Source organism: Echiichthys vipera (genome assembly GCF_963691815.1).
Source record: "Echiichthys vipera genome assembly, chromosome: 4".
NCBI classification, from domain to species: domain Eukaryota; kingdom Metazoa; phylum Chordata; class Actinopteri; order Perciformes; family Trachinidae; genus Echiichthys; species Echiichthys vipera.
In genome coordinates, this window is record NC_139829.1 from 34,327,378 (window position 1) to 34,341,111 (window position 13,734).

The 13,734-nt window shown below is 44.8% G+C and overlaps 1 protein-coding gene across 1 annotated transcript in view; it reads right to left on the reverse strand.

Annotated features, from left to right (window-relative positions):
- The window catches only part of cux2b (cut-like homeobox 2b), a gene marked incomplete at both ends in the record, with an annotated part of 104,407 nt that extends 97,169 nt beyond the window's left edge, over positions 1-7,238 (reverse strand). The window contains one exon of the mRNA XM_083912691.1: positions 7,176-7,238. Within this exon, the coding sequence (XP_083768817.1) occupies positions 7,176-7,238 (63 nt within the window). The remainder of the gene's footprint in view (positions 1-7,175) is intronic.
- Between the last annotated feature and the right edge of the window lie 6,496 nt (positions 7,239-13,734).

Sequence of the window (13,734 nt, forward strand, 5' to 3'; positions counted from 1 at the left end):
TGGCACACAATGAGAGAGGCTGAGATCCCCAAAGACAACCTGGAGAAGGTAAGTGAAGCATTGATCTCATGAGTGTGCTGTGCCCAGGAGCCCCCTTCACAACACGCTAACCCACGCTACATGACAACCAACGTCAGAACAAACACCGTAAAAAAAGCCTTGCACTTGCATATTTGTGGAAAAAAAGCTTTTTCATGAAGGACGAAACGGACAATAGAGGAATTAAAATACAGCGAGTGAAACCCTGCCACAGCTAAGGCATGCTAGGGAGAGTGATGGAGAGAAAGAGAGAGAGAGACTGAGAGGGATTCATCATCATGGTGAGCCCAGTAAAATGAACAAGAAAGGGCCGGTGCTCAATACGTCTGCAGTGGCGTCAGACAGTCAAAACAAATAAAGGCAAGGAGGGAGAAGCGCAGCTCAATATGAACTTGCTGGGCATGGGACTGGCTGTCAGCAGGGAGAGAGGACGCAGCTTTATACCCATGCCGATGGGCCATTACCTCTCCCCTCCTGACGCTTCCGCCCGGCTCACTGTGAGGGAAGAAGAGGCTGCCCTACCGCCGCGGAGCCGTCCTCCAGCACACTAATGTGTCCCTGAAGTTTTGTTAAAGCTGGTTATTTACTCCTGCAAAGCAATTGCTCCAGCCTAGGGGCAGCAGAACAGTGAACGCACTGCTATGAAAAATCTGGCATCTCTTGCTATGGAGAACTGTCAACTACCAAGGGGGCGTTCCTGCTGAAACATCGGGGGTACTGTTTTTTTGGCACAGCGCTTCATACTTTTAGACGTTAAAACAGCAAGCGTCCAAAAACAGAGATATTCAGGCAGGTAGCCAAAAGAAGAACAAATGTGACTTCAATTGTTAGCACTCATTAGCCACAACAATTAGTGATCAGTACTGCAAAATCATACATGTCCACATGATGATGACAAGCTGTTCTGGCTCAAAAGGAGGTTTAAAGAGTCCCTTTAGCCAAATTACAGAAAACTATTCTCTCACTTACCTCTAGTGGTACCTAGTCAAGGTCGTTCGGTTACTTTTGATCAGGTTTTTAGTTATCAGTCTCTGAGATTTCCTCTCGAGAACAGGTGTGAATAGAAATGCCTTGGAGGTGCATTGAAAAACGTTTGATAGCAACATCTCTTTTCAGAATAACGTGTGCCTGTTTCACTGTAAAATCCACAGGGTTATCAACATTTTTGGTAGAAACTAGTTCTAATGAAAGGCGTTCACAGAGAGATGTGTGGATTGGGGCCCTGATCCACGACCATCATAACAGACCAGAACATTTCTTACAGTAACGAGTATTAAAAGGCTCCAACTGTTGGTGGGAAATAAAACATCAGACAGGTGCGAGATAACATAAAAAACAAGCATGTTAAAGTGAAATTCAGGCTTAAAATCATCCCGTGGTCTTTTTTTCGCGATTGCACACATCAAAAACGCCATCGAGACAGTTTTTTTTCATGTGTGATCTATTAACGGAGAAATCCCGGAGAGTTGCTAACAGTCGCTAACAGCTGGACGTGGCTAACAATGATTAGCTCTGGCGTTACGGTGATGGCATTATAATGGATTTTTAACCTACTTACACCAAACCTCTGCAGTAGCATGAGAAGAGTTCCTACACATAAACCGAAAAACCAACAACTTAGTTAGCGAACCCAGAGTTTATTAAAAGAGTGTTTGAAAGACTTACCTACTGGCCCCTGTACCAGCTCCTCTCATAGTAAAGTCCATTTAAGTGGATTACCAAAGTCAATCCCAAAGGAAGGAGCCCATTGGTGTAAGGACTCATGCTGCAGCAGAGGTTTGGTGTTAGTAGATTAAAAATCCGTTTTAATGCCATCACCATAGCCCGAGCTAATCATTGTTAGCCACGTCCAGCTGTTAGCGACTGTTAGCAACTCTCCGGGATTTCTCCGTTAACAGCTCAGTTGTTTTTTGAGCAGTATTAGTGGTTAAAGAAGACGTTTGAATGCTTTCACCATACTGCCCCGAGCTAATCACTGTTAGCCACATCTGGCTGTTAGCGACTCTACCGGATTTCTCCGTTAATAGTTTATACACGAAAAAAACTTTCTCAATGGCTTATTTGATGTGTGCAAGTGTCGAAATGACCATAAGATGATTTTACGCCGGAATTTCACTTTAAGTTTACAGATGTAAGAATGTTATTTTTTGCATTTATTAATAACTCTGGGATTAGAAACTCTCTGTGGGCGTGTGGTCGCTGTTATACAGAATAATAAAGAACTGCTGTTGTAGTAATAGTTGTGCAGGGCATGGTCATTATTCCAAATCAACGTGCATTGCGATATGTATCGTATCACGGCCATTGTGTCTCGATAACTATCGTGTAGTGAGGTTGTAGGAAATACCCAGCGCGGACACAAACGGCTCACTTTTGCATGACCTTGACAGATTAACATTAAACCTTTCTTCGTCAGGCTAAATCACGTTCTTTTGTTGCTTCGGAGCCACTTAATGTCCGCCCACATTATAGGTCACTAAATAAGATTACCTATTTTTAACATTCTCCCCATAACTGACTTCATGAGCCGTGAGGGACTGAAATGTGTGATTTAGCGGGATAGTGATGCGGAACAGTATACGTAGCGTGATCGTGTCTCGGAATGACTCTCGCTGCGGCTGTAATTTTTAACGGTTAGGAAACTGCATTCACCACCGCTGCATCGGACAGAGATCTCAGAGACATGTCGTTACAACACGGCCTGAGCTAAATGCATGGCTATGGTAAAGTGAGAAAATAAGTTCCTCTTTGTACTTTGCGTGAGCCGATCCTTTCATATTAGAGCTGTGAGGACATTCTAAGTATAAAATTGCTGATATAGACAGTAACATCATCACACCCAGGCTTATCAACCAGCAGCGCACACAGAAGCCTGCAAACAGGAGCACAAGCCAGGCAAAATGATTGGATAGGTATGGAAATTTACTTGAAGGAAGGTCAAAGTGATTAAGCTGACATTAATGACAGGCCTAGTCTTCCTGTGAGAATGCGCACCGTAGCTGTCTCTAAACCCATTTGTCATTCTGCTTCCAAACGCTGAAGCATCTGCTTTGAAGTCTCTACCACTAATGCTACACAGAGAGGTTAAACAGCTTAATGCTGAAGTCTATTTCACTCCTCTCGCTCTCTAATGTTCCCTGCGTTTTATGTACCGGGGTTATGGCTCCTGGATTTCACATCTCAATTTGCCCCAGATAGTCCTGTAAAAGCTCCTCTCCTTTCTTATTTGCTTTGTTGTCACTGTCAAAAGGAAGAGAGGGGCAACCAGAGGGATATGGGGCCGTGACAGACATGCCCCGCCCATCGATTCACAGAAGTGGTAATCATGAAGGCACGTTAGGAAATGTTTATATGGGAGGCATGCGCCACTCATACCCACTACTGATTACGATGATGGGGCGGCTTTTACATTCAAACGCTGCACTTAGTCTGCTGAATATTTGAGACCTGACAACAGAAGACAAGTCTGGATAAAGGAGCTAATGAGCAGATGTACTGTAGCAGCCGCCGTGGAGGTCAACTTTAAAGCCTTTTATATCTATCGTGGCATATGCATGGAAGGATCCAGTCATTATGATAAATAACTGCAAGATCTAAGGCGCTCTGGACTTACTTATTCTCACTACAATGAGATTATACTGATGCGTGTGACATTAACAGTATCAGCAAACAAATATATGAAAGCATGAATGAAATGGAGACAGAGACCGATTTTCACAGCCAATTTGAGATTGCAGGGTTTGTGTGTGTGTGTGTGTGTGTGTGTGTGTGTGTGTGTGTGTGTGTGTGTGTGTCCGTGTGTGTGTGTGCATGTGTGTGGGAGCTACTGGCAAACAGCACACAGAGCAGGCTGGCAGCGGAGGCAGCCAGGCTCACAGGCTGCAAAGCAATTTCACTGTTTGGCAATACTGTTGTCTCTGTGTGCGGATTAGAGCTGACACCAGAGCAACTGAGTCATGCTAAATGTAGTACAATCACAAGCTTTTGTTCCTGATCTAAAACCCCACTGCCTCTTAGATTCATGGACGAGAGAATGGAAACAAGGCTAAGGAATGGTAACAAATAAGTGGAGCATTATTTCGCTGTATGAGCGCAGCATTGCGGCATCGCTAAAAACAACAGAGGAATAAAAGTAACTGGTTGTAAAAGGCACGGAGCCAAAGTTCTCTAAAGTAGCAGCGAATACAAGTCTGCTCGCTCTGCTTTGATGATAACCCTGCAAATCATTTTTTCTAAGTACTTAAAGGGCATTCAGAGGTAAAACCGTGTGATAAATGAATGATAAATGCAACATTTCATCTGTTAGGATAGGATACAGCATTTGTCTGAGCGCACATTCTCATCAACTGGCTCTGCAAAGTCTTTCCACAGGACCAATGCTCTCTCTCCAGGTACCGTATTGGCCCTGAGTTGTTTTTGGGCCTGGCAGGACCTGGCAGGACAGACCCTGACCCGTCCTTTTCATGCTCGCCCACAGAAATGCCATCTGGCTGGTGTGAATGATTACCACAGCAACGGCCGGGTGACCTGCAGCCAGCAGGAACCAAGGTCACTCCACCTCGGCGCTTCACACTTTCCCTGCCCTCTTTTCATCAGCCTGCAGGTGAATTATTCATCCTGTACGAGTCGGAAGGCACGAATCTACTGCGCAAACACTCAAAAAACCGCACACTCAGTTTACCACTATAATAACTTGTAATGACAAACTAAACGCTCCAGTGTGAACCGCTAAAAATAAATAAACAGCCCGTAGATGTCCTCCTCAGACACAGCACACGGTTCTGTATGGGCAAGAGATGGGGAAGCAGCTGTAATGATTTTACACTGCCTGAAACGGCTCCAGCCACGACTGAATGGGAAATAAGTGAATTAATTGATTTCTGACATATGTAGCAGAGGATGTCACATTTAAGCTACAGGCGTGTTTGCAACCAGAGGCCTGTCAGAATATTTACCAGAGCTGCTGACAATAAGATAAGGTGATCGGATCCACACTCAGCCCGTGAAATATTAGGTTTGAGCGTTTGAGCAGAGACTGAAACCAGCACTTTCCACCACATGTTCGTGATCTGTGTCAACACGATCTACATCCATGTGGCATTAAAGACAAAATGCTATCTGTAGTTGCTATAATTCAAGGCGATTTGCATGTTTATGTGCATTTTATCTTGGTTCTTTTTTAATACTGACACTATGAGGACTAATATGTGTGTATTATATGTTCTAAATGACCTGTTTGCCTTATTATCCATGTACAAGTGTTTGACTTATGGCTCACAATATCTCCTGGAGATCAAATCCAAAAGCCTAAACCCAGGGATCCTGCAGAGGTTAACACCTAAATTCATGTCATCCACCTCCAGCCTGTTATTCCTCTTTGGTGGAAATATTCAGCCCCCTTTATAAACCGTCAATAATCCACCTGCTGTAGATTTAGCTACGACTACTCCATCGCTGGTGTCCATTTCCATGAGGATAAGGTCATTCCAGGGAACACAAGCATGAATTAACACTTTTCTGCAGGCATCAGTGGTGTTTTTTATATATATACACAAATGGCTGAATGCCTTATGATGGTCACACTCTGAAGGCTACCCTTTTTATTATAAACCTCTACATCACTGCTCGTGACACCGGGTAATGGCTCGGGCATCCTTAAGGGGCAGTTCAGATGTTGAGCTCCTAGGCTACTCAGTCACATTTAATGAAAAACCTTGAATGTATACATCTATCATAAATGTTACACGGTCCTCTGGAGCCGGGGTGCATCAGGATGAGAGTCTGCAGAGAGGAGGGCTGCATGAAGCCGCAACAACAATAGCTCCCTCGCCCCTCCGGATCCCAGCCTGCCTGGATGAGAGAGAGGTCCAGCGGCTGGGAGCTGGAATAACACTCGACCAACACGAGACAACCGAGAGCCCACCGACCGGATCTGATTTCTCCTCCTCGGTAGGCTTTTCCGAGGGACACGGACTGCCATGCACCTGTCATCTCTCATGTTACAGAACATCAGTCAAACGGCAGGGACGCTGCCCTTGCGCCGGCCGAGGCTGATTTACTAACATTAGCGGGGAATACAATTACACAGCACCCCCACCCTCCCCTTTCCTCCCCTCCCCGGCCCAGCAGCAGCCCTATGCGGCTTCAGGAGAGAGCAGAGGAAGGGTGGTGGTGGTGGTGGTGGTGGAGGGGGAGCGGACACGGAAAACAGCGTTTATCTTTCCAAACCTTATTTGCTTTACATGCGAAATACACGCGTAAAGCCTGTCTGCGTTGTGGTTTATGAATGCAACTTTCGGCTCAGTGGGTTAAAGCTACAGGCTACACATGCTATTTAATATAACAGGTCTACAAAGGTAACTGCTGCCAGTCTCCACGCTATTCATTAGAAACATTAGTTTCCACTGTCCACTTCAAAGCTGGTGTTTTTTTTTATTATTATTATTATTATTATTATTATTATGAACTATAACTGCTTGTATGTTGCAGTAAAATGACACACACGGGAAATACTGTCCTGATAACAGAATGTGCCAAAAAAAATGTCCACGGAATAAACTTTCCCCGATCACAAATAAAACTTCCCGACATGCAAATTATTCAAAAATGCCAAATATAAATGAATTGTACTAACAGCCTACTGAAGGATGCAGCAGCGGCAGCAGCGGCGGCGGCGGCAGCAGCAGCAGCAACGCAACGGCCGTCGACACAAACCCGCATAAAACATTAAGCTGGGTGAAAAAGTTACAGCCTATGTCCAGGAAAACCCACATTCAGGGGCGCATTAAAAGTTTCCGTGCGTGTAAGTGCGCCGGTGCTGCTCGCGGATAATAAAGAGTCGGGCAAAAAGGGTTAGAAAAGGCTTAATGCGTGTAAACACCAGTGCTGTCCGCGGTGCTGATCCCAGATCGGTGTGGCTAACGCGGAGGCAGCGCTGCTCTACGGTCGCTTCCACCGCGGATCAATGATTGAACTGAACAAAGGCAGAAGAGGGATCAATTTCTAATAACTATCAATGCGAACGCCGCTATCTTTCGCCTTTTTACGCGCGCCGGAGCGGGATAACGCGCGGCGGAGCACGGTCACAAGACACACAGCCGCGGAAATAAGTGCAGAAAGGTGAGAATAGCACTAACCTGGAGCCGCCGTAGATCAAATTTCTTCCAATATTGAAACATCGATCCTACATCGGCGGCCATCTTGGGGGATATTGAGGAGATTTTTTTTCAGCGGCTGCAATAAATATGTGGGCTGGATTCCCCCCTCGTTAAACAACGTTTACGATCACAGGTCCCACTTTAAAAAAAAACAAAAACACAACAACAACAAAAAAAAACATTAACCAAGTGACTCAACAGCGAGAGAGTCCGCGGATGCGTTTTGCAGGTCGATCATGTTTTTTGGTGGAGGGGGAAAAAAGTAGGTTATCTTTTTGGATGGAGTGTCCGGGTCTTTGGAAAAAAAAAGTAAAGAGCAAGAGTGTGTGTGCGCGCCTCCGTCCCCCGACATTAACTGGACAATTGCACTTGATTTTGCTTTGGTAAAGTTATCAATACTGACGTAAAGCCCCCCCGCTTGATCGATAGCGTCTGGAAAAAGGGAAGGAGATGATGTGTAGATTAGTGGAGTTCATGGAATTTAGCCAAGCCTACTTTTTTTTTTTTTTTTTTTTTTCTTACAGTGTTTATTATAGGAGCATACGGGACACTATAATTAGATGCAGGCTTGGAAATGTAGATTATTGACGTATTATTATGACCAGGATGCCACTTAACCAGTCCACGTGTTGTTTTTATTATGCAAATTCAACATTATATGAATTTAGCTCACATTTCGTGTTTTTTCCCCCCACTATATTTGGATTTTTGGATCAGTTTGCACACGGATCAAAGCATCTGTGACTGTATTGACTGTGTTAGTTTAATGCATTCTTATTTATAGAAAATAAATAATGTAAAAGTATCCATTCATGCAACATATGACCATAATTTAGGTTTTAGATTGGGGTTAAAAAGATGTCTTTATGAAATTGCCAATATTCTTAATAAGTTAACGTGTCCGGAGATATAAAATGTCACTGTAACTCAATAAAAGTAAGATTGTGCTCCTTGTGTGTTTAAAAGAACTCATTCCTGTGGTCAGGGAGCTCACAGGCTGCTGCAACACTGGTGCCAGGTGCTCCCCCTGCTGACACCACGGTGGTAGGAGCAAGGTTGTGTGCAGATGAGCATTGTGTGATTTCCTCCATTAATTAAACCATTATCACCGAGAGGAGGTATCCATCAGAACCAATGGTTTGGTCCACGTTCCACCTCCTGGTCACCGCGCAGCAGCCTCAGCGCGCAGTGGCTGCCGGGCCAAGATGAAAATCAGTCTCAGGTAGAAAATATTATCCTCATGGGTTATATTTTTAGCACCGCAGGGGGGACAATGACACATTTCTCAGCCACTGACAAACACCTGAAGGGGACAGAGGGGCAAGATTATTAAAATTTGAGCTTATTCCATTTTATTTGCGGCTCTGGGGTGAGGCTAAAATGCTAGATTTTAAATTTAATAAGGAACAAAGTGATGTATAAGGGGGGAAAATGGAAGACAGCCTAATATCTCATCTCATCTTCAGCCTCTTATCCGGGGTCGGGTCGCGGGGGCAGCAGCTTTAGCAGGGGACCCCAAACTTCCCTTTCCCGGGCCACATTAACCAACTCTAACTGGGGGATCCTGAGGCGTTCCCAGGCCAGTGTGGAGATCTAATCTCTCCACCTGGTCCTGGGTCTTCCCCGAGGCCTTCTCCCAGCTGGACGTGCCTGGAACACCTCCCTAGGGAGGCGCCCAGGGTTCATCCTTACCAGATGATCCTGAACCACCTCAACTGGCGGAAATATGGACTAGAATATTAGTACGTTAAGGAAATAGCAAATCTGTCCAACACCTGTTTGTGTACGATTTCCTAACATCCGTCATCTAAAATGAAGCGTTCCTTAACATTTGGGTGGAGGATGTGATCAGCATACAACACATTTTCTAATGAATTGTCTCCTCACACTTCACCGGACGGGTGAAAGGGTCGGGTCAGAGTGAAGGAGAGACACCGGACCAGGCTGGAGCTCCGGACCAGGACATATCTGGACCAGGACATATCTGAACCAGGACATATCTGGACTAGGACATATCTGCACTAGGACATATCTGAACCAGGACATATCAGGACCAGGACATATCTGGACCAGGACATATCAGGACCAGGACATATCAGGACCAGGACATATCAGGACTAGGACATATCAGGACATAGCTGGACCAGGACATATCAGGACGAGGACATATCAGGACCAGGACGTATCAGGACCAGGACATATCTGGACCAGGACGTATCTTGACCAGGACGTATCAGGACCAGGACATATCTGGACCAGGTTATAGCTAGACCAGGACATATCAGGACGAGGATATATCTAAACCAGGACGTATCTGAACCAGGACATATCTGGACTAGGACACATCTGGACCAGGACCTATCTGGACCAGGACATATCTGGACGAGGACCTATCTGGACTAGGACATAGCTGGACCAGGACATATCAGGACCAGGACGTATCTTGACCAGGACATATCAGGACCAGGACGTATCTGGACCAGGACATATCTGGACCAGGTTATATATGGACCAGGACGTATCTTGACCAGGACATATCTGGACCAGGACATATCAGGACCAGGACGTATCTGGACCAGGACCTATCTGGACCAGGACATATCAGCATGAGTCTTCCCAGTTGAATACGTTTAACCACAATGTCCGTTGCACTCTGTCACATTAGTTATTGTTTGATTTGATTATGTTAGCTTATTGTCACTCTGATCCTTTCCCATCTTTGTACTGAAACTGTTGCACAATCATTTCCCTCGGGATAAAAAAAGCTTCCTGAATCTTGAATCTTGAGTCTTGAGTCTTTGCCTCGTCTCTGTGCTCCACAGCACGCCCCGCTCAGCCCCAAAGAAACTATCTTTTCCCAGCAGAACCAAGAAAAGTGTTTGTAATCACAGACATTTTCAGATGCAGGGATAGAAACACCGTGTTCTGGCTCAACGGGAATGTAGAGCACGCGGGCTCTTTGGGACCCAGGTGGGACTTCAACCCACCATCTCCTCCTCCTCCTCCAGAGGCTGCAGCTTTGTCTGCCGGGCCCCTGAATCCACACTCAGCCTTCGTGAAAAATAGCTGAATCTTTTGGCCCCAATCAGTTCTGTACCTCTGAATCTAATCTTGACCTCTCATTCACCGCTGTCATCAACAAAGCGCTACGGGCCTCTCTCTTCCAAGGACCCTGTCACCCTTTTTTAAATTAAAACATTATTGTGGAAAAGCTTAATCTAAGAAGTAGCACACGGTTAGTTAAAATTAGGGCCGCGTGCACAGAAGGGAAATGATCCGAGAGCAAGAAAATCATTGTTTTGATGAGGTCAGTGGATGAGGGATTTTAAATGACTGTGTTTCTCTGGCAGAATGGCGGGGCGTCTGTTTCAAAGTGCTGACAGTGTTTAATGAAATGGCACATTGTTGATGCGTATTTAAGAAGAAGAAGAAGAAGAAGAATTACTTTATTTATCCCGCAACTGGGAAATTTAATTTTTTCACTCTTATTATTAAGAGTGTTACACACACACACACACACACACACAGGCCCGAAATACACACACATGCACAGGCAGGACCTATACATGCAATTAAGAAGAGATGTCAGAGCGAGGGGGCTGCCAGTGACCGGCGCCCCGAGCAGTTGGGGGTTCAGTGCCTCGCTCAACAACACCGAAGGCAGTGCCCAGGAGATGAACTGGCACCTTTCCAGCCACCAGTACACGCTCCACACAGGGACTTGAACCAGCAACCCTACGGTTCCCAGCCAAGTCACCTATGGACTGAGCTACTGCAGCCCCCAACTTGAGCTTGTTTGGTGATTTTATGGCGGTTAAAGGCGCCACCTAAACCACTGTTCTATGGACTTATTGTCTTATACCGTGATAATTATATTAATATACAACAAGTCGATACACTGGAGATCTAAATTAGAGAATAAAGTATTTATACCTGATTTATTCTGAAATATAGTTTTTTTTTAGTGTCTATATTTTGATATAATACCCATTGTGGCTATACCCCTGATGTACTAGCATGCTTTTTTAAATATCCAAGGCATTTCAACAAAAACATTCATTTTGTGAAAGACGCAGTGAGCAAAATTAGAGAACACGTTCAGATACCTCCCAGTTATTGGTGTTAATCTGGCATCTGGTGAAAATGTACTTAATTAATGGACATGGAGGACCCTCTCAGCCATTACAAGAGAGGTCGGGCGTTCCAAGTCTGTGATATCAAGAATATTGACTCTTACAAGGACACAGATTCATTTAAGTCCCTCAAAAAGGCCGGTCGTCCGCGTAAAACAAGTGCACGAGAGGACAGGGTTACGCAGAGACTCTCAATGGGGAATCAGTTCAAAACTGCAGCTGGAGTTGCTCGCCAGTTCAGTGCTGACTAGGTCAAGGATCTGTCCCTGCACACAGTGTCTCATCGTTTAAGACAATTTGGACTGAGAGCCCACTCTGCAGTGACCAAACCTCTCATCAGCAGAAAGAATAAAAATGCTAGACTTGCCTTTTAAGGTTGTGTGCACAGAGGAGAGCTGGTCCAGAGTGACTTCAGTGATGAAAGGACGTACAATTTATTTGGGTCTGATGTGAAAATTGATGTTCGGCGTAGGACTGGGGAAAGGCTGAACCCAAAGTGTGTAAAGAAGTCAGTTACATTTGGAGTAGGAAGTGTCCTGGTTTGGGGGATGTTTTCTGCAGCAGGAGTTGGGCCTCTGGTGCAGCTACATGTTGGGGTGAATGCAAATGTTTATGTGAACCTCCTTCAGCAACGTGCAACACCTTCACTGCAAATGTCTCCCAATCAGCTGCAATTTCCATACAAGACAATGCCCCCTGTCACACTGCAAAACAGGTGACGCAGCTCCTTGAAGCTGAGAATACTGAAACAATGAAATGCCCAGAGTCCAGAGCTAAACCCCATAGAGATCTCTGGAAAATCCATGGCAACAAAGTAATGTCTAAGAAACCCACTACAGTTACCGAGCACTGGAAGAGACTGAAGAAGAGGTATGTATATGTGTACCTACTGTATTGACCTACGTACCTAACCCTGACCCTAACCGTAGCCCCTAACCCTGACCCTAACCGTAGCCCCTAACCCTGACCCTAACCGTAGCCCCTAACCCTGACCCTAACCGTAGCCCCTAACCCTGACCCTAACCGTAGCCCTAACCCTGACAAAATGCTGGATTAAACCAATGAAGGCAGAGGCTTTGCGACCAGGCAAGATAGGACCCTTATCCTACGCAGAGGACAAAAGGATGACCCTGTGAGAAACTAGTGATGTCCTGTGGGCGCAGATGTGCTGAAGTCATTCAAAGCTGTGGCCTCTACACTTCCTGTTCATGTTTGAATCCTACAGAAGAAAACACTGTTGAAATCTTCTCTTCTGACACAACGAACATGCTCGTGCAGCGGTGGTATAGCTGTAAGCGGATGTTCTATCCAATTATGAACAATCAAAAAATAACAGTATTTCAGAATAAATCAAGTTTTAATTATTTTTCTCTGATTTTGATTCCTTTGTTCTCTAATCTCTGATCACCTATATATAAAAATACAGTATATACAGTACACTGGTCATCAGTGGGAGATCACGCTTGAAGACTGTGACTATGTGCACTATTACAGAGACCTTAGCACCCTGACTCTGGCACACTTGGTTTCATAATAATCCTAATGTGTGTACATGTTTTTGCCATAATTGGTTACTTCTCCAGCAATCATTACATTGGTTACCATAGCAACATAGCAACATATCTTTCACCAAACCAGTGGGTCAAAACTAAATTATGAATGATAATGACGGCCTGTGCTGAAGTGTGAAAGGTCTCTGCTTTGACTGAGCGGGTGCACGTGTGGAACAGCACGCCGTTAGTTCTCAGATAATAATAATAATATGCATTCTGTTATTGAATCTTTCTGTAACCTGGTAAAAAAACATATTATTATTAATGAGAGTCTGGAGCTGTACCCCTCCACGGAGCCCACCCACCTGTTTGCATTATCATCAACAGCGGAGCTATACACAGTTTATAACACTACCTACCATCCACCTACTTGGATCAATACAAAGACCTGCCTGAATGGATGAAGGTAACTATGCATCTGCACTTTGACCGTATTCAAAGGAACATGTTGCTGTGCGGGGGATTAGATGACCAGATGAGGGTTCATTAAAATACTCTTTTGAGGATTGAATGATGTCTTGCAATGTTTATGAATAGCAATCATATCAATGGTGTTTGCTGCAGTTTAAAAAATGTGATTTAACTGGAAATAAAAACATTGCATTCAGACTATGTGTACTACTTTTTGTTTAAAGTCAGATGCAGCAGCAAATGTACGGGAGAGACGATGATGAGTTGACTCAGTGTCTCTGACAGTGAGTCCAGGTTAGATCTCTGTGGTGGTTTTCGATGTTGAATGCTGTGGGTCGCTAGCACTACCCGCTGGACAAAATGCGTAAGTGACTGGTCAAAGAAATAAAGGAGTCTGCAGCATGTAAAGCTTGAACTCCACTCCACTCGTCCTGAATATCA